General features: G+C 36.8%; 1 protein-coding gene across 10 annotated transcripts in view; it reads right to left on the reverse strand.

Annotated features, from left to right (window-relative positions):
* LOC106166962 (uncharacterized) overlaps positions 1-21,885 on the reverse strand; it is a 110,462-nt gene that overhangs the window by 34,694 nt on the left and 53,883 nt on the right. Inside the window, exon 1 of one of the 10 annotated variants that reach the window (XM_087009540.1) lies at positions 19,779-20,338. The exons of 7 other annotated variants lie outside the window; for them this stretch is intronic. In XM_087009540.1, coding sequence (XP_086865666.1) covers positions 19,779-19,834 — 56 coding nt within the window. In that variant the 5' untranslated portion in view covers positions 19,835-20,338. Of the gene's footprint in view, positions 1-1,009; positions 1,051-17,392; positions 17,467-19,778; positions 20,339-21,885 lie in introns of those variants that run through there. 2 more of the 10 variants (XM_087009539.1, XM_087009542.1) reach the window with 2 other exon arrangements.

A 21,885-nucleotide genomic window follows, 5' to 3' on the forward strand; every position in this document is an offset into this window, starting at 1 on the left:
TTTACTTTCATATAATTTTGTGGTCAAATCTACAACAAATTTCCAAATTAAAATAAATATTCCTAATTTTCTTTAATCAAATCCAAAAATATTAGCCAAATGCAAAGAGAGCATGCTATTAAACAAGCACCAAAGAAATCCAGCGACTGCCAACAAGACATGTACATTCAGTCTTCAGATGACCTGTTTAACACGCGACATGCGCTGTGGTGAAACTAGAGCCAGAATGTAGCCACTTCATAGCAGCAAGCTCACCACATTCTGACAGACTGAAATAGTTGCTATTCATTATTTCAGCCACAATCATTTTAGAACCCAAGACCTTGTTGGCTGGTGCAGGCAGCACTGTGGTAGTCTACTAATATATATTTATATATGTTTGGTAAATGCATCAATGTGGTCCAATACCAAACACACACTGAGACTCTGAAACATCTTGATAAATCTGAGGATAAATGCAGCTGTCTGCTATAACTTGCCGTTCTTATTTCTAGTTCTAGAATGGGCAAAACAATGCTACTTCCAACAGCATAAACACAATAAATAAACTAATTAGCTGAAAACAAGACAAAAATGCATGTTCATCTATATCACTGTGCATGTGCTATATCTCTATCCTGTGCAACTGACCACTTAAAATATTAACTGCTGTGCCAAAAGAAGTATAACTAAACATATAACCATAAAAAACAAAGGTAAAAGATAACTGCATGTACATAATTTATAAACACCCTCTCAAAACATTGCCCTAAGAACATAATGGATAGTTATAATGCTAAAAAAAAGTTCCTTTACAAACCATGCCCTTACTTGAACTTAAGCCAACTGCAACAGAAGTTACTGTGATGACATCAGCATGTGTCTACCCTTATAAAAAGCAGAAGTGAATGAACTGACAACTACATAGTACATAAATTTCTGTCACAAGTTGTGCTCCAACAGAAATGTCTACTGCTGTGGTACTAGTACGCAAGCAGTGTGAATACATTAACATTAAGTATATACACACCTTCCTACAACCCAGAACTTCCTCATCTTGCCGTCTTTAATTCACCGCCATTAAACAGTTGACAGCAGCTCAAACTCGACCACCTATAACAGTAGCTAAATCCCTTCAGTCAGCTGCACCAACAATATAAAAAGCCAGTCAATTTAGTTCGGTGGCTTTTACATCATTCTCCAGGCTACTTTGAATCACAATTTGCATTTTTACATGTGAAAGCCAAGAGGCATAATGGACTCCAAAGGTTGCTTATTAAAGGCAAACATAAAAGGGATTGAATTGAAATATTTTCAGGGAGCAAAGTAGCAGCGGTGATGTGCTTGGGAATGATGACCTCAGGAGCAACGGCAGAACAACCAACTTTTTGCTGCGACAACAAACGCCAGTGTTTTGCTCCAATTAAAAACTTCCATTCCAATGGCACCGATATTTGTGTTGCAAACAAGAAACAGAATGTAAAGACGCTGTGTTTTGATTTCATTCACAATGTTTGAGCCAGACGTAACTCATGCTCTTGGAGGTGACGGAACAAAAGAATTTGCAACATGAAACACTTACGGCTTCAGAAAGGAATAGCCAGCTCCATTAAAGCAGCTTGTCGCTGGTAGTTCTTTGGGGGAAATTACCCTTTTGTGTTGCTGTTTTACGCTGCATACACAAACAAGTGTGCTGGGCTGTTTGTTCTAGCTAGTTAGGGCAGCATGTTTCGTGTGATTCGTTGTCCACCTGGATTCCACGCACATACATAATGCAAATTCAACGAGGCAGGCACGCAGAAGTAATCGCCCAATTCTATCTGGAGGAATGCAACATTGTATCAAACTGACAAAACAACTTGGGGTTCTTCCATAAGCAATTTGACTTCATGAATGAACCTACTCTGCTATAACAATTACACAAATAGCCGAGGCCATTGGTTGAATCACATGTGGGATTTTCAAATTTTCTGAGCAATGAATTAACATCAAAACCAAACCACTAGAAAACAAATCCTAAAGTGTCATGTTAACATTGAAAAGTAACTTCTACACCAATGCACATAAATATCTATGGATCAAGAAATGTTGTAATTCTTAACAGAAAAATAACCAAAATGGCTGATAAAGCTTGATGTCTTGTGGGATCAAATGATATATAAGAAAAAAAAAAACAAACTCAAAACTAACCATTTGTTTGCAAAAATTTCAAGTCAGTTTGAGAAGATTCATTTTCCCCTATTTTTAACTTATAGGTAAATATTATGCTATCAATATTATCTTATATTTACTCCAGGGGAAAGTTTGGGCAATTAAGAAGATAAAAATCTCAGCAAAAATCCTGGACACCAATCACCTAGCCAACACTGATTCATTCTTTAGAGAAAAAATAGATGATTAAAAAACCTCCAGGGATTTCAGGTAGACAAACATGCAATACTGCCATTAGCTTAGAAATATTGGTCTTACTCTTCGACAATTCCCTGAAGGTAAGGAGTATTGGTTTAATTTCTTCCTAAATTCATTCATATCATAGCTAACATTCATCAATAACCGTAATGGTAGAAAGTCTTCACCTCCAAGGCATAGTCATCTGCTGGAAGTCATCAACAGATGACCAAGTCTGGTGGTTGAAGACAAAAGTGGAAGGAGAAAATACCTTTTTTAGAAATTTTAATGTTTTATGAAGCTCTTAGTGGTACACTGTTATATTTGCCAACTCTCTACACTATATATTTATGCAGAAACCATTGATTACTCAAATAATATAAATTAATAAATGATAACTATAATCCTGTATCATTAATTTGTTCAAAATCTTCAATCTCATATTTGAATAGTTAACAATAAAATTTCGGATGGATGAAAGATGTTTATAAGAAATTGAGAAGAGGTTACAATCTGCAGAAATAACTAGACTAGTAAAAGTGAACACAATGCACAGAATGATACATATGAATGAAAAGAAAATAATTACAAACAACTAGTCTAATTCATCTCTATTTTTCGCCATCAATATTCAATAGACAGTCAATCACATATCATAATTACTATAATTTCCCACAATTCTTTGGATGTGAAGGTAGACTATTACAAACCCACTTCACCTCTTTCATTAATTCCCCCCCTTCCCCTTTCCAATCAAAAAGATAGCATCAAGAAGTAATTACTGCCATGCTGTTAATCTCTTCATTACTCTGATCTTCTAAGCAACATGTTACATTTGAATACAGCTGCTGTTCCTGAGGGACTTCTTAGGCTTAAGATGGGTTTACACCTGTGTAATTGACCCAGCCCATTTCCAAACCAGGATCGCTTCAAATTACACTTCAACAGCAAAAAGAAATCTTGACCACCTTCAGAACTTATAATGTGTTAAATATTACAAATCAAAAGATTCTTTAACAATGCCTAAATCAGTTTAAAGCTAGATTCCTTTTTAAGCGCACCAAGATCAGATGAAAGGTCACCACATGTAAACTGTCCTCAAAGAACAATCTACCTGTACTAATGACCAGATCATTCATTTAGTGGGCAGCGAAAGATATGAAAGACAGTCTTGTCTCTGTCCATGCAAGTAATCCCAGAGAACTAAAGTTTAATTAATTCAGCCTAACGAGTTACAGCAGCAGTATCTTGCTGAGAGAATGTCTAAAACATGTGCACACACAGGTAATGGGGCCGTAGCGATAGTCCGAAGGTTCAATAGTCCGAAGGTTCATTGGTCCGAATGTTCACTATAGAACCTTCGGACCAATGAACCCTTGATTAAAAAATCGATGAAAATGTAACCACTTTTCGGACCAATGAACCTTCGGACCAATGAACCTTCGGACTATCGAGACCCCCCCCAGGTAATGCAGGCTTAGACATCTAGATCCACCTCCATCAGCAGATACACCTGTTTCAACAACCATAAGATATAACCACCTTCTTCATGCTGTCTTAATGTCAATATGTGACATCTTCAATCAAATCATTTACAGTATCCTAATTTTTCTATCTAAATATATATCACAGACAATATATTCATATACAAAATTATAACAGTTTGATTCTTCAAATCAACAGAAGTACAAATTTGTTGAATTGTAATTTTAGAGAAAACATAAGGTACTTAATTTAACCTCACTTTGTGACAGGTAATTCACAAGTCTAGGATTGAGTAAACTGTACAGCATGTGTAATGGAAACACATTCTTAACAACTACAGGGTCTGAGTTGGATCACATAGCAGTCTGTGGTATCCACCTCATTCTACATAATATATAATAAATTAACAGGTAACACATCATATCCTTTCATATAGCATACAACAGAACTAAACAGAAAGGCTTATGAACCAGTGTTACATAATTAATATTCTGTATCACCTTTTGTGAATGTAAAGAAAATACACCAGAGAGCTACAGAAGCACTACCATAGCCTGCAACTTCATCACATTTTCATGTAGAAACAACAAAGTCACAACACCCAGTGATCGATTTGCCTAAGGATTACTGTATCACGAACACTATTCATAACACCATTACTCTACGCCCCACAATGCACCAAAGAAGAGGGAGAAATACACAATATATGCACAATGTGAGACCCAGGTCTAAACTGTACCAATAGCCATGTTTGATCAGGAACAACAATGGAGTCCATGGATCAATATAGATATAAGATCAATATAGATATAAGATCAATAGAATATGAAATCAGCAAAGAAATCGACAATGGAATCCCCAGTGAAATGAACAAATGGGCTGAAATTGACAAGTGGAGTGAAATCTTACAAGTGAAAGCAACAATGTGATAAATGACAATAAGAATGACGAGTTGATAATAGAGACGTGAATGAATAACCCCTGAATTCAATGGGGGTGACCTCTGACCTCTGTGACCCCTGACCTCCCATCACTTCTCAACTACAGTGGGCCACTAGGTACCATTGAAATCAAAACTATATCATATACAGTAACAGATATGTATTACATTACTGTACCTGAATTCTTTTGATTCCTGCATGTCTATGGAGTATTTACTTTTGATAAAAAAATGTGTTTCGCTCATCCTGTATTTATAGATAATCTATTGAATCAACATCAAAAACAGATTACTTCCTGCATTTCTTCTTTTCATCTTTCTACCCCCTCTGATTTTTTTCTATTTATTTCCCTTGCCTCTTTTTATTTCACATACAATTCTCAGCCAACTTCACAGCAGATAAATCATTTTGTTGCTGGTGGTGACATCAGTGTACAAAACAGATCTTACCCCCCCACCCCCCCGGGACATGTTACGTCTGATGCTGCCCCCTCTACCAAGGATGTGGATGCACATCGTAATATAATGTACATACACACTTATAAAAATCACTGTCATTTGGTATCATCTAATTGCATATACAACATATTGTCAATCTTTACATTTTAGCTTACATGCTGGTCAAAAACATTCCAATAAATATGTACAAACTTATTTATTTATGGACATACATCAAGTGACCACTGAGGACAGAAGTCATCCTAAGTGCAACTGTCAGTCAACCACATAGTCAACAGATATATCATCAGAATTGATAAGAAAAGGAAAATGAAGAGAAGGGGATGGGGGGAGGGGGGGGGGCAGAAGCCAGTATCAGCCAATTCTCTGCCTGCTTACCTTAGCCGACCATGTTGTATTACTACTTCACCGTATGTGTAAAAGTTGTATATACACTTTAATTACTATAATTGGGGATGCTGTGTACAACTACTAATATCATGTTAAACAAAATAACACCTAGAATTAATTAAGATTACTATAAAAACCTGTCTACCCATGCCTCACTCCAGACTATATCTAGTCTCACTTCATCAACCATGCCCTGCACTGCTCTGCATGTCACGGGGAAATTGGAAATCAATACCTCAACGCAGCGTATTCAAAGCCAAAAATTCCTTGCTGCCTGTTCCGCCATGCTGTAGCCTGGACACACAATGTTCCAGTGTGGTGACTTGGATACACAGTCAGCCAACGCGGCCAGGTATTGTGATGATTTAAAGTAGACTGTCATCATCACTATAATACCAGACTGTAGTCTTTTTAGAAGAAAAAAATACAATAAACCATTGTTCTGAGTTTAAATATGCAGACACTTGGACATTTTGATGCATACCTTGTATAGCCCATTGAAAGTTTATATTTCTGATAGTCTACCTATATAGTCAAGTTTATTTTAAAATGAACACTTCACTAACTGGTATATTATACATGTATGAGGTTTCAACCTACATTATACCAGTTTATTGTATAAAATATGATACACATTAACACAGAAAACCTATGTTGCTTTGCCAGACATATTAAATCATTTTCCTTCAACTTCAGTCCATATGTGACACATGATCTCCAAGTATCCGCCTGATCCCTGACTTCAACTCTGCGACATGTCATATGACACTTTTAGTGCCAGTCTGTGACCCTCCCCCAAAACAGACAGACCAGCTAAGTACCCCATTACAAAATTATGCCATTAAAGACTTCTGTATCAATTTGAGGGAGGGCTAAGTAGCATAAAGATGGCATAACTTGATAACAATAAACACCGTCTGCCTTGAAGACGTCCCCCAAGGAACGTAACTAACAGGTGGTCCCTCAGTCGGCCGCTTTACTGGGATAGCACCCAATACTCAATAGGCAGACTTCATATTCTTGACAGAAAATGTTTTCAGCATACCTTTTTTTTCAGTCATAAGTATTGACAGAATCTTGCAATCTTTGTCTTGTAATATTTGATGGAAAATATCTTAAGAATTTTTCATTAATAACTCATTATGTGGGATTTTTGGAATTTTTTTTTTTTTTTTTTTTTTTACCAGTGACAATGACTTGACTTCTTACTGATAGATAACCAGCCTACTATACCAGCTTAAATATAAACTACAGACATTCCATTGATAAAAAATTAACAAATTATGCACAAGAAATAAGGAAAGGCAATTCAAAATGGAAATTAAGGCAATTCAAAATGATCTTCACATTACTGAGAACTTCCTATGTCACTTCCTGTACCAGTCTGTAGAGATAGGGCCTCCATGCATTATGTATAGGTTTATACTGCCTACCTCTGGTGCCATACCCACCATGTAGCAGAGACCAGGTCTTACTGGAGGTCTAACTAGATTCCATCACATTCAGCTGTGCCATGAGTAATAACCAACTTGGTAACAGATGGGGCTTGTGGAGTAACCAGTAATTACATTTTTTACTCATGGAAATATTAGATTTTGAGAATCACCAGAACTTGGTGCCAAACTTCACAAAACTAGATATTAAGTCAATACAATACATTCTAGCTGTGAATAACTGAGTGAGCTCTTGCCCTCCAAAAACCTCTGCTTTTCCACGAAAGAAAACCAATTGTTATCTTTGTATGCATACAACCCAGACAAGCACCAAAAATGTCCAAGAAGGAAGGTATGTCCCATTGTGAAAGTAAAAGAAAAAACAACCATTATTTGCAGCATTTCTGTCTTTTTAAAAAAACCACGTAAGTGCCAGAACCTAAAATGCAATGATGTTTGAAGTGTGTTCAAAAGAAAGAAGTGAAATTCCTGCCTGGTATCTTAGTACAGAACAAAGCCAATGTGCCACTGTGAACTGTGCCTGTTGCAGTCTGCTATGTTTGCTTTAGTCTTATTAAAACATCATGAGGAAAAACATCACAGGGAATAAGAATGCAAAGGAAATCTCGGCTCACTATTTCAACATTGAGAGGTATTAACAACACAGAACAAGGTGTTCTCTCACCTCGCCCTTCATTCCTTCTTGAAGATGAAGTACTTTATTTATAATATCAAGAGGTGGAAATCAATGAATTACTTTTACTGCTACTATCCAAGACAGCCCTTACCTCTATTAAATCATGTTAATTTGACATTGATACTGTTCTCTGGTCATCCATTATAGATCAATCAGATATACTGAAGAAGATATGGGCTATATCAATAGGCAATCATAAGTATGCTGACACTTTAGATCCATCACCAGGGACCTGCCTCCTCTGTATTCAGTTTGAACTACTTGAGCAAGGTATTCCCTTACCTCTCAACTCAAGTCAACAAATCCAAGATTCATGGAATGCATTTCTATATGTATGTACTTCAGATCAATATAACACCAATATCTGATCTCACTAACTTCATCACACCACTAGTACTATAATATAATGCTGCTGTTCAGGAAGTATAGGCGTAGTACTAAAAAACCTTGGAGTATTTTCAATGAGCAGTTACGAGCCACACATATTTACCTGTTTCCCTCCTAAACTTCAGAAGTGACAGCTGGCCATTAAATAAATTCCTCACAGGTAATAAATGTCAGGTGTGCGTTCATTCATCCACCCTGTAAGCCAGCAAACTAGACCTTCCTTTGGTCCTCCTGATCACAGTCAGTCATCTCATTCCGTTCATTCAAACCGGCTCAATGTATTCAGTATACAAATCCCACTCACAGCATACCTAGCCCTCGCTTTCATATCTGAGCATGCTCAGTGCCTTTCACAACGTCCAAACAACATAGCTCAGGTAAGCTGATGGATTATCCAATCAGATCCTGGCTTAAGTGGTCAGTCAGTATTTGCACTGGAGTGGTCACTAGAGGTATTAATAATGCAGTATTAAGAGCAGGCCCTCAGCACAAGTGGCTGGCTAATGTTACATCAGAGCATTTAATTAAGATTAACAAGTCTGGACAATAACAGGGTTTTATTTACCTGTTTGATACCTAACTCAGGGTTCACAGTTACAATAACACTGAGTAAAGGTCCAGCTTAACAGCAATGTCAAGTGTGCATGTGCCTCGTATGTTCTAATTATGCCAATTAATTGACCATACGGTGGGCCATCAGGTGGAGGAGGGGGGGGGGGGGGGGCATCAGGTGGGGGGGGGGGGGCAGACAGGTTAACAGACAGGATAACCATATCCATTTCCAAGTTTCTGATAACAACCTTCTTTAAAATTGTACCTGATCTAAAAACTTTCATCAAGAAATTATCTCTCACACCTTTCTTATAACCTAAACCTTGTCACATGCAGGTATGTGTTCTATAACGTGAGTGGGTTATGTGATCCATTATACTTCCCATTTTATAATCTCTTTACACAACCTGCTTCAATTCCAGTCAATGCACAGCCTCCAACCAAGCATTTCAGAACCCTATTCTCATTTTTACACCCCTAGAGTTGCACATAATATGACTTTCAATTTCAGATATCAAAAGTAAAAGGTCTTGCAAATTTGTCACAACAAAAGCAAGGTTACAAATGAATTTCAAATTCAGAAATTAATTACATCAAATCAGAGCTCCTAAAAATTTAGTCACTACACCCTAGCTGCAACGTGCTTCTTTCCAAATTTTTGCACTTGTGCAACCTTTTCAGGATCTTATACTATAAAACCTCTAGCTAATCCAGTAAAGTCCCAATGAGATTATCCCATATAAATCTGTGCAGGGCTTAGGTAACAGTGAGAGGATTTCAATAAAGTTTCATATTGTAAGTCTTAAGGTGCAGTAATGGTTTACTGGTGGTCACTTAAATACTTTTAAAGGTAACTAATACAGACACACCCCCTATCAAAGTGATGGATTGTCTTCAGCCAGCCATAGCTTTATAACAAGTAAGAGAGAGCTAGAAATTATGGGATGGATAGATGAATGCACTGGCCAGCCCTCATGACAAGTGTCCAGTGATGTGACAAGGTCAGCAGAAAGGTCACTCCAGATAAACAACTGGCTTAAGATAAAGTATAACTGACCACGAACCCCAACATTCAGATTAAGATATCTCCCTCTGTGTCAAGTTCAGCTCCTTGAGATAGGACACAGTAACTTGTTGTGGATATTGGTCACTTCCTACTGTCATCCTAAGTGACCTCCCAGGCAGTGGACCAAGTACTGGACTTTGAATTCATACTACATAATAAAACCTGTTTAACAATTCCAAACATTCCCCTAATAACGTGATCAGTCTTAAACAGAGACAGGCTTTCAAATACATACATTTATTTTCAATAGTCTGTTATTTACTTATCGTGCTATGTAAATAGTCATATATACATACCTTTTAACAAAATAACTGATGGTATAAAGACACAAATGTGTTTATTTAAACCCATTCACAAATCCTTTCAGTTTCTAACGAGCGCATCAAAAATTCTTCAGTAATTCCAAACTGATAAGTACTATGTCACCTGAGCTGAAAGTCTAACATAGCACTGACATAGACCTGTGACATTCCTGGTCTGCTACATAAAGAGCAATAAATTATAAATAATTGAAAGCTACTTAAATCTCTATTCATTTACTAAGTGCCTTTCCTTGTAAGACTCGGTGTTCTATTTAGATTACAAGTAGATTTCACTGACAGAGTGAGCACCTGAGAGAGAGAGAGAGAGAGAGAGAGAGAGAGAGTGAGTGTTGAGTTGAAGGCCATGAGGAAGGTAAACTTTACATTTTCCATTTTTTTTACCATCAATAAATAAACAAATAAATAAAAAAATTAATGAATTAATAAGAGATAAGAACAGACAGATGATGAAAAAAGGTGACAGAATGCACCAAGAAAAGATACACATTTCACAAATCTCAAAACTGAAATATTAAAGGAGAAACATTGGCCTTGGAACAGGTTTACAGGTAATACATCATTCTTTTTTTTTTTTTTTTTTGCTAAATTAAGGATGAACATGTCCTCACAGCATGCGTGGAAGACATCATTGGGTCTAAGTACACAGGAAGCCACGCCAATCAGCCTCCTATAATCAGGATTACCTAAGCACACGCAACAGTTCAAAGTTACAGTACAACTATTTCTACATGATATATGGCGTCTAGACCAGCTAAGACAGGCAGTTATTTCACAGTCCCAATGCTTCCCCTGAGGTAGCTAGAATGTCTCTCTCTTCTGTCACAAGTCATGTTTCTCCCCCTACAGCCATCTCCAGGTGTACAAGTGGTTTTTATTTATCACCATTCATGTTGCACACTAAGGCATGTTAGGTGAAAACTTCTACTTAAGGGTAAAAAATTTTGTCGTACTTTAATACTACTACTTGCCACCGGCTGTAGTTATTCAGTGCCACAGTTTGGAAAAAGTCCACATTTATTACATTTTTGAGGTACGCCCAGTAATCTCACGTGACAAATATTGGCCAATTTCCCAAATCATCCAAAATTTTTATCTTATCATGACAATGATGAATGTTCTTTTTTGCAAACTAGAGTTATTCAATCTTGAGCTGTAAATAACATGTAACCAATAAAGAAATATCACCCCATACTTAATACAACGTGAGCAGAGTCATTTGTAACAATAAGAAGATAACAGATAAACCTTCAGTCACAATATTGCATGATAACAATGAACTGTGGAATGTCAAGAACAAACCCTTCATTCTTCTATACATTTAGCAAAAAATGAGGTGTCTCTTCACATTATATCAAACACAATAAATCTCTTGATAAGCACATTCCAATTACTACATAAATATACAGGCATCTATCTTTATATGTACACACACACAAATAAAAGCCCGTTTTTTTTTCAAGGAAAAATTATTCAGCACTTTTTTAAAAGTTTATGGCCAACTCACCCCATATAATCTGGCAGTGCTATTTGTCCCATGGAAATGTGTCACGACTTTCTGTTAAACCTTCAGACAAGTGCTTATATATACCAGCTTCATCTTATGAAACCAGCACAAAAATATTTTCACACGCCTTTCCTTCTAATTCTACCCAACTCTAAATAACAGCGCTTCTGTCAAGAACAACTCGCCTCACCACCGCCTACATCATTTGCCAAACATCATCTTTACAACTTTATATAATTTCCGGAAGTAGACATAAAGCAAAGTCCCTTTACAACTTTCATTATAACAACAAACACCTGTCCTATGACCACAAATAAGGCTACCTCTGGTTGTTCCTCTCTCACCTGAGTTGTCTAACAACACCTACACATTGCCCTCATCAACATCAACATTTACATGGACATTGTTGTTGTTCCTTATCTACTCCTTATACCAATGTATTCTTAGGGCATGCCTGATTAGTTTCAGTGTTCAGTCTAAACAAGTTCTTGCACACCCTTCTCACCATCACTGTAGTCATATGTATCTATCCATCACTACTGCTACTGTCCTTACCTCTATCACAGGTAAAACATTGTAAGTCATTCATAAACTCATAATATTGAAATATACAAATAAACTATTCATTTTAATAGCCACTGATAAATATACAATTATTAATATCATAAGGGCAAGGCATGTCTGCACTTTCCTCTCTCTCCCCACCCCAATTCAACCGCATCCCCTCCAAACTATGGGTCAGTGACTTGTAGACACAGTCCCCCCCCCCCCCCCCCCCCCCCCCCCCCCCCCCGCCGCCCGCCCGACCCCAATGTTTGACCAAGGTCCACTTTATGATACTACAAGGTATAACATAGGACTGTCCTCCATCAACATTGCGTACCATCCACGCACAATATGTTCAGCCAGGCAGGGGATAGACTGCACTAAGAGACCTGTATGTTACTACAAGTCCACAGCTATTAAAATCAATTATAACAAGGAATTCACATAGGGCAATAGATGACAAGCTCTGAACCTGTCTTGTTTCAGCCCTATGTATTCAAATCAATAGAGATGTTTATACCTTTAAATCACACTCAGTCTTAAGAAAGAGATTCAGAAATTCTCTCACCCTCCTCTCTCTCTCTCTCTCTCTCTCTATATATATATATATATATATATATATACAGGTATGTATTTATATGTTCATGCATGTGTGTGTGTGTGTGTGTGTTCATAGGTGTATGTGTGGGCGTCTGTATACATGTTACCATTAGTGTGTGTGTGTGTGTGTGTGTGTGTGTGTGTGTGTGTGTGTGTGTGTGTTTGCATGCATGTGTGTCCGTAGACAAAACCCAGAATCCTGCACTAAACTAATTCTCTATGGTCAGCTGAGTGTGGTATTGGTACTAGGCTTATGTGTACACTGTGTAACCTGATCTTGACTTACAGCAAGGGAGGTGAACACCTGAGCTCAGAGATCAGGCCTACCCAACTACCAGACTCGGCACCGAATGATCCTGAATTCACCAGTAGATCAGACCACACTACCCGTTTTCAAGGTGTGTGTCAGATCGCATTACACAGTATCATACCCTGAACAAATTTTGAGTGGTGATGCAATGCTTTTCAACCCCGCTGAGAATCGTCACTATCACATCGCGTACTAGGCAAGAGCGGTGTCGCGTCTGATACTGTGTAATGCGATCTGACACACACCTTGAAAACGGGTAGTGTGGTCTGATCTACCGGTGAATTCAGGATCATTCGGTGCCGAGTCTGGTAGTTGGGTAGGCCTGGAGATGGGACAAGATGAATACATTAAAAGCTGGGGAATCTTGATTCATATTCTTATGGTTTTCATCATAATTATCACCACATCAGGCTGCAGCATAACTTAGTCTATTATACTTCATGATCACATAACTCAGCAACATAAGGGATGATAATAAAGGCAAGAAGAAAGAAGTTAACTATATACTCTTGGCTGTATATTTTCCAGTACTAATTATTTTTACTGTTTTCTCTGTCATCACTATAAGATAATGGTACAGGTAGTACTTATATGGGTGGAGAAGTGACAGAGGATGTTGTCAACTTTGATTCCTTAGCCCACACAAACTTCCTCCTTCATATCAAGGGTGTTTATTTAGTCTTTTTGCAAAAGAAATTAATTGAGATGTTCCTATGATAAAGTACTAATCAAAGAGATAAAATAACCATGTTCTTTATGACAAAATTAATCAAAGGGTAGACAGCTGTAATGTTTACCTACATTCTGTATCAGTAACAGTAAATAACAGCACCTGTAAGGTTCTGAATTCCTCAACAGATAATTCAATCTTTTTATCAACTGAATTGCATTTGAAGGTTGTCCTCTTTGAAGTAACACAACCAAAACAAAACAGTTGGACATATCTGAATGCTGAAGGAAAGACACCCTTAAACAAGCCAATTCATCACAGTGTGACAGACATATTCAAACAAATTAAATTGAAATCAAACTGTAGCCAGAGATGGGGTAGAAGGGCATGACCTCCTTTCTTCAAAGCAAACTTGTCAATGCTGTCACCCTGGGGTTCATACTCTAACATGTTTCAGCAACTGATGATGCTCCTTGTGTATACCAAGAAGTTATAATGAGAAGGAGTAGAAACAAGGGGTTTCCTTTCATCCTATCCTCGTAACGGGCTTAATCCTAATAATTACCCAGCTTGTGGTCTGAGGGAGAGCTTGTGCCTAATACATATTCAAAAGACCATTCACGTGGGTTGCTTCAGCCAATTGGGATAAAGCCTCGCGAAGTCTCTAATAATCTCACAGAGAAAACATGGTGGGATTACAGAAAGGTGTAGAGAGAGATTTCAAGCCTGGAAGCAACCATTTCGGGAAATAAAACTCAAATCATACGAGATACACCTTCATTTGATCTAGAGCCGATCAGTCATACAAAAATTAGTTTCACATCAAGAATGTATGAGAACAATTTCACAAACCCACCTTCAACGCTAAAATTTGCACCTGTAGAAGTCTCATATTTATTTTAAATTATTTTTGTCGTGTAAAGGTGTGTAAAGGAAATTTACCTTCATCTAGAAATGACACATTCAATTCACAGCCGTGTACACAAAACAGAAGTATTTGCAATTTCCGTATGCCAGCCTCGTTTCTTTCTTTTTTGGCACATTATTGCTTATATACCAGGTAGAGCTTAAACAGGAAAATTGGGGAAATGAAAAGTTATTGCACTTAGTACGATTCTAAATAAAATTTCATTAATACATATTTTTGTTTATATCTTTGTCTATTACATGAGGCCAACTAATAATAGACTGATAGTTTAAATTCATTAGAAGAAAAAAATCAAAGAAATATTTTTATTGATTGATATTGCTTTATTTCAACATTCGAGCAACTTGTATAATATCTAAAACAAAGTACCAGCAATGAAAATATATCAATATTGTTACACCCAACAGTGATTAAAACAATACAAACATGGTTAGTTTTTATTTTGATGTGGTGATTATTTTATTTTATACTTGAGACAATTAGCCCGTGAACACAAAATTCCCTTTTAAAACTTGGACCACTAAATTCCCTTTTAAAACTTGCACCTCTTGTGCACTATAGTTTAATATTAGTGGTGGTAAGAAAACAGAGCCTTGTGCCTCATCAAGTTGCTGCTGGAAACAATCATTTTGCCAGCAAAACTAAAGATCTTTCACCTGCATTCTCTTCAACCTGAAAATAGTAAGTGCGGAATTCATTACAAAATATAACTCTATATCCTAAACGAAACTCTGCAAACATCATATTGCAAAAAAAAATTGAAAAAAAATTCCGAGAGTTCCCTGTCATCAAATTTTGGATCCACCATTTTGAAAAAGTCCCATGAAAAGTTGTTTATTTTTCATCTAAAGGATTGATTCATTTAATACCAAAGTGAAGTATTGTAATGATGCACGTCCTTAACTAACCAGAAAAACATAAATTATCTGCATACACCACGTTAAAATTACCAAAAATTGTCCCAAACTGTCACCCAACTGTCTCTAACCAATTTAGGGACCCGCCATTCTGAAAAAGTCGGATGAAAAGTTGTCTATTTGAAACGATGTTTTTCATCTAAAGGATTGACTCATTTAATATCACAATGATGTATCGTAATGGTGCATGTGCTTAACTAACCAGAAAAACATAAATTATATGCATACATCACGTTAAAATTACCAAAAATTGTCCCAAACTGTCACCCAACTGTCTCTTGTGACCCGCCATTTTGAAAAAGTCCGATGAAAAGTTGTCTATTTGAAACGACGTTTTTCATCTAAAGGATTGATTCATTTAATACCAAAGTGATGTATTGCAATGATGCACGTGCTTAACTAACCAGAAAAACATAAATTATGTGCATTCATCACGCACTTAAGAAGAAAAAAGTCCTAAAGATGGAGGTCCCACTGAATCGGCCTCAGATCTTCGAGCTAACGCTGCTTTCTGCACTGACAAATTTGACTGACAGCCACCGTATGAACATAAAACAATGCTCAAAGCAGATTATCAACTCTCACTCACCTTTATATCGCTCGACTTGGCGTTTTTCTAAGTATAACTTCCAAATATTCGCATTAAACATGAATAACTCAAGACGTATACGCACTGGTTCAGCTTCTCCGTCTTGAGTCACGCGGAGGCGAGCGGAGGATTAGACCAGTTACGAGGATCGAATTTCAAAGGACGCCGCTTTGAAAAGAATGCTGCGATCTGATTGGACGAGAGAGATAATTGATGTCCCGTTTCTACTCCTTCTCATTATAACTTCTTGTGTATACTTAACTTGTGAGGGTACAGTATTACCTGGTGCAAGGTTTCAAATCATAGAACAGTGAACTGTGATCCTCATCTTTCCACTACTAAAAAAGTCAAACCCATCATTTTTACTGTTTGAAATCAGAATTATATCACCATGCCAACAGATTTGTTCAAGCCATTACCCTATCCATGTCACTGTTTTTTTTTTAATTTACTAAGAATACACTATATGATCTATTATAAGTTTACCCTAATTGCCAGGTTTTAAAACCCAATACCAATACTTTATTCTATCAAGCATGGTTTTCATGAACTGCCCTTGAATCTTCAGGGTACCAATAAAGAGATAACTGTATAAACCAATCAAGTTTTAATCAAGTCACGTCCCTATCAACATGATCATCTTGCACCTCCTTCTATTCATGTTATCCTGTTCATCACTAAATCCTACACTAAAGAGACAATACACATACTTAATACGACAAGATCTGGCCACTTTAACATGCTTTATCAAGAGTATATCACTGACAGAATAACTAAGTTCGGACATAATGACTTTGTTAGCTGCACATTTCTTTGGAGTTGCCTGCGTCACAATTGCTACAAATTTGTAACAATGACTATTTTATCTGGCATCATTTTCAGAATAATTGGACAAAAACTTCCCTCAACCAGTAACTTTTTTAGTTTTCAAATTTTGATTGAATTGAGACGAGTTGAACCATGTCATGTATCCACATTGCTGATTCAATAGCTGGGGCTTTAACTGCATTAAAATAATGATTATAACAAAATATGAAAGTTACACTTTGGAAATCATAAAATTAAATTCATTAAAAATGCCATCAAGTTTGCAGGCTATGGACAGGTTTCTCACGTCATCAAAACTTTGACAGTTTAGCAAACAATTTCATGAGATAATAATATCAATTTCTTGATAACTGACCTTGTTAAACTGAAAATGTCAACTCAAGTCAATAATTACCCCATACCTGTAGTGAGAGTACCAGTAACGAATCTGCTCATAATTCCTCCATTCCCCTGGCATCATCTTTATCTCTAAAAGATTTTTTTAAAAATAATAATGGCACTAGCTAGCACCAGAAGTAAAAACCCTAGTTTTCTCGACCTTGCAGGTGGTGGTCAAAGAGAGAGTTGTGGTGACGGTGACCACCGCAGACCTCTCCGTCTGACCAGATCTCTGTATTTGAACTGATAAGCTGTTTGACTGACCTCTGCCACGCTGGTATGCTAGTAATGTCAATGATTACTTACCTTTACATACACGCACGCACGTGAACATGTTTGATCCAGGACCTGACGGCCACCAGTTCTTTGACTGGATGTCTTAATGGCTATACATTACCTGATTTAATTTTATATACACATGTTACTTAACGTGAGCACACTTGATTTAAAGTATCCAAATGCTGGATTTCTTTCATCCTCTGCTCTATTGTTCTGCTATAGGAGATGTCCCTGTATTGCCATTAATGAAGATAATGATGTGATTGTCTACTAGAGATAGGAGACAAGTAAAGGAATTAACCAGCAGTTACTGTCATCTATATCTATATAAACATATAATCAAGGAGACCACAAATACTGGGGATAAAATTATGACAATGTGTGCTTCAGAGTAATATTTTCATGCATTAAAAACAAGAAAAAAGAAATATGTGATTTTCCTATAATAATAGTCCTGGTGCATATAATAGATGCTTTTTAAGATAAATATATCTGTGCAAGAAAAATTAAAAGCTAAATAAACTATTATTATTATTATTATTATTATTATTATTATTATGTGAACACAATGTCCCCATTTTGTGGATGTCACATAGAATTTTCCCTGACCAAAAAATGAACCTGATGGAAAAAATCTAATAATAAAATAATAAAAAACAATAAAACAAAAAAAAATCATCTGCAACATTAACCGATCTCTAAATTACATCCATACATCATAAAAACTGGCATAGAAAAGGCATCCTAAATATTGCCCTGCAACTACAACAGTATGAAGAGTAAGACAGGGGGACATTTTGACAGGGACAAGATGGAGTATATTAGCATTTTCTGCCTTCTGGGCACCACCATATTGAAACAACTTCAAACTTTCTAGGTTACTATGTCCAGTAGTCTTTTAGGTTTGTTTGTTTTGTCTGTGGAGGCAGCAGATGCTTGGGTTCTGTTAATATTGACCCTGTCTGGAGCTAGAATGTAACAATAACTTAGCCTGATGTACTGCATGTTGGCATCCTATATTTACTTATAACTAAGATGCTTAAGTGCAGAATCATGCAAAGATATTGTTTAAAAGAAAATGATTTTTAGTGTCTTGACTTCCTGAGCTAGGCATGTGTTGAGGGATTAAAAGTAAAAATTTCACAAAAAATGTCTCATAATTTGACCATCGCAAATCAATGGCAATTGTCATAAATTTATCTCTGAATAAAAACCTTGTACTGGGAGGATTAATGTTGACATGTTGACAAAAAGACAGCTTGAACCTTGCACTTTTTTTGACAACAAACTCTGCAACCCCAATAAAAATCTAATTTTTCTTGCAAACAAACTGTCCAAAACAATATTACGTAATGTTGATTTTTTCACTCTGCATAAAAAGAGGGCAGAGGAGACATGCAGAAGTCACAGCAAGTGCTGATGTCCTACAAATGCACAGATGCCTCTTGTCATCCTGCTTTCCATACATCATACCCCCAGTGCCAGTTCAACTGAAGGCAATATATTAAACAATATATCAGATAATGATTGTTCTATGGGGCAGCTTCAAGTAGAGGAGGTCAGAGAGGTTAAGTGTGACCACCTCTGTCACTTGTCACTCATTCAATAACCCTGCCCCAGCTTGCCACTTCAACTAGAGTAATAAATGTCAGCTTCAATCTTCACTTGTCTCAAGTACTATGCACTGTGGTAATTATCTCTTAGATGGAACAAGATGAATTTTATTTTACCCAAATTGTGTTTTGTAAGTTATACCTGGAAAGGGATTTAAAGTTTCTATAGTAGAGATTAACTCTTTTTGTGAGCAACTGAAAAGGTTAAATCCTCCAATAAATTAATCTATTAAATGAACAAATAAAAACCATGCTGTTTAAATATTATGAGTATTTACAGTAGAAATAAACACATCCAGACCATACATCACCCATTCTATCAATGCTTCCAAACACTGTCTCTTCACAGTTTCAGCCTCATTCATTACAACATACACTCCTTCTCCTTACTGCATACACTGACTAGCTTTGTGCAAATGATATAAAGAAGGATGCTATATTAGGAAAATTGAGTCTTAAACTGAGTCTTTCTCTTTAATAAAATAATATGTTGCTTATCACCTCATTTTATAATTACCTTGCCATATTGCCAAAGCTGCCATAGTTGTCGTAGGACTTGACACAGAACCACATTCTAAGACCTCTGATACACAGTAAATTTCTCTCCAAATCACAGTAATATACTGCAGTCAAGCAATGCTGCTCCCCTCTTCTCAATGTCAAGCTAGCAGGTAACTTCAACAAAAGGTGAGTTCTTTTTCAATCACTGTAAACTAAACCTCCTCTTCCTTCAAACCAAAACATAAAACCATCTGCAGCCAAATAAAGTTTTCTTTAGGCTTCAAATTGTGTAAGAACCAAATAAAAGGATGATCTATTTCATCAAGTGCCTGCAGAATCACAGCGCTGTTACACTCATCTTCATGTCAAATCTGTCACAATTCTTTTAAGATGGAGCTCCCCTCTCTACCTTGATCCTTGTCACCAGAATGTACCCAAAACTAAACTGTGAGAGGCGCCCACATCCTTTCACTTCTACGACTAAATAACAATGTATCAAAACTGCACAAAAAAGGCCAATCAAAAACCATCCTAATACTCCATCAGAATAGTAATGTGTCTGTAAAGAAAGCCAGCAGCACTAACTCATTGTACACGCTCCCCATGCTGTATTGTCATTTTGCATGATGAAACTCCATCTTTTTATCTGGGTCTGTTCTCCTTAAGAAGCTCTACCCCATTTTACATGTGTACCTTTAGTCTTGATGAAGTCATTATCTATGTCCAGGGTTCTGGTAATGGTTTAATTACTGACAGCCTTACAAGTGGACATGTAAGGGTCCACTACAGGTGTCAGCCCTCATCCAGGTAACCAGCCTCATTAGGCAGTCATTAGGTTGACCATGGAATAGATGTCTTAACTACTGTGTACAGCAGCTACTTGAACAAGAAACATCAATCCAAGACAATGACACAATCTGATTAAGTGGCTCAGCTTAATGGGATGTTTTTACCATTTCATAATTGTCATTTATAGTATATATGGCATTCCAAGGTGTGGTAGTGATGCTGGATAATTATGACAAATAAGAATAAGAGAGAGAGAGAGAGAGAGAGAGAGAGAGAGAGAGAGAGAGAGAGAAAAGATGGAAAGAAGAAAGGAGGCAGAGAGGGATGGAGGTAGAGAGAGAGACACTGGCAGCAATATTTAGAAGGTAAACAAATGGTAGCAGTGTATTTATCAAAAGCTCTTACATCACAGCTACCTATTAAGTAGACTTTGCTATTAATCAGTTCAACACATACAATTAATCTCACGTGCTAATTACTATTGGATTTTCACATGATCACATTTGCCGATGAGATGAAGTCTCATTGCTTCAACTTTCGTTACCATGGTAACCTGTGTTAACAGCAATTTGTAGTTGTGCACCAACATTATGATACCAGTTCTGGCATTGTTGAATACGAGATAAAACTAAATCAGTATTAAATAAAAAGTTAGGACTTTTCAGATAGCACTTAACTGTGTTTTACATCATTCGCACACTGCTATATTCAGTTAATGTCCTTAATTGGCTGCAACATCCAATAAACTTGTCATTCTCAATCTGAATGGCAGTCTAAAGATGTACAATAAAACAATGTAAGTCAAGAAGTTCTTTTCTGATGTTTATCTTACTGCTAGATTGTACTCTAAATCAAGAAGAACTTGATAAAACTGTAATACGCTACTTACATCATGTACTTCAACCACATGAAATCTATGTAGAAGTTAGTGTCGATGGATCAGTAAAAATGAGCGTCTTGAAATCTCTGTCAACAAAACTGACATCGAGGTGATAAAATCACTCAGCATCTCTTAAACATTTGCTTTTTACAGAATCACATATTGGGAACAAATCTTAAGACTTGCTGCAAACCTTCCTTTTATTCCAGAACTATTTTACATGGGACAGTTAAGTACAAGAAAAATTGTCCAGACAGCCATGAAGGATGTGTCTATGGTCACCTTACAAAGAAAGAAATGTCAAAGAAACATGAAACAATACACAAAAAGTTCTAGTGTAAAGGCACAATGCAGTGGTGGCCATCACCTGTACTTCCTACACGTGTTATCTACTGCCAGTGCAAGCAAGAATTTCTTTAGACTGAAAAATGGTCGTAACTGTGTTATCAAATAG

This window comes from Lingula anatina, chromosome 3, assembly GCF_051362555.1.
Source record: "Lingula anatina isolate TDL-2025a chromosome 3, LinAna3.0, whole genome shotgun sequence".
Taxonomy (NCBI): Eukaryota; Metazoa; Brachiopoda; class Lingulata; order Lingulida; family Lingulidae; genus Lingula; species Lingula anatina.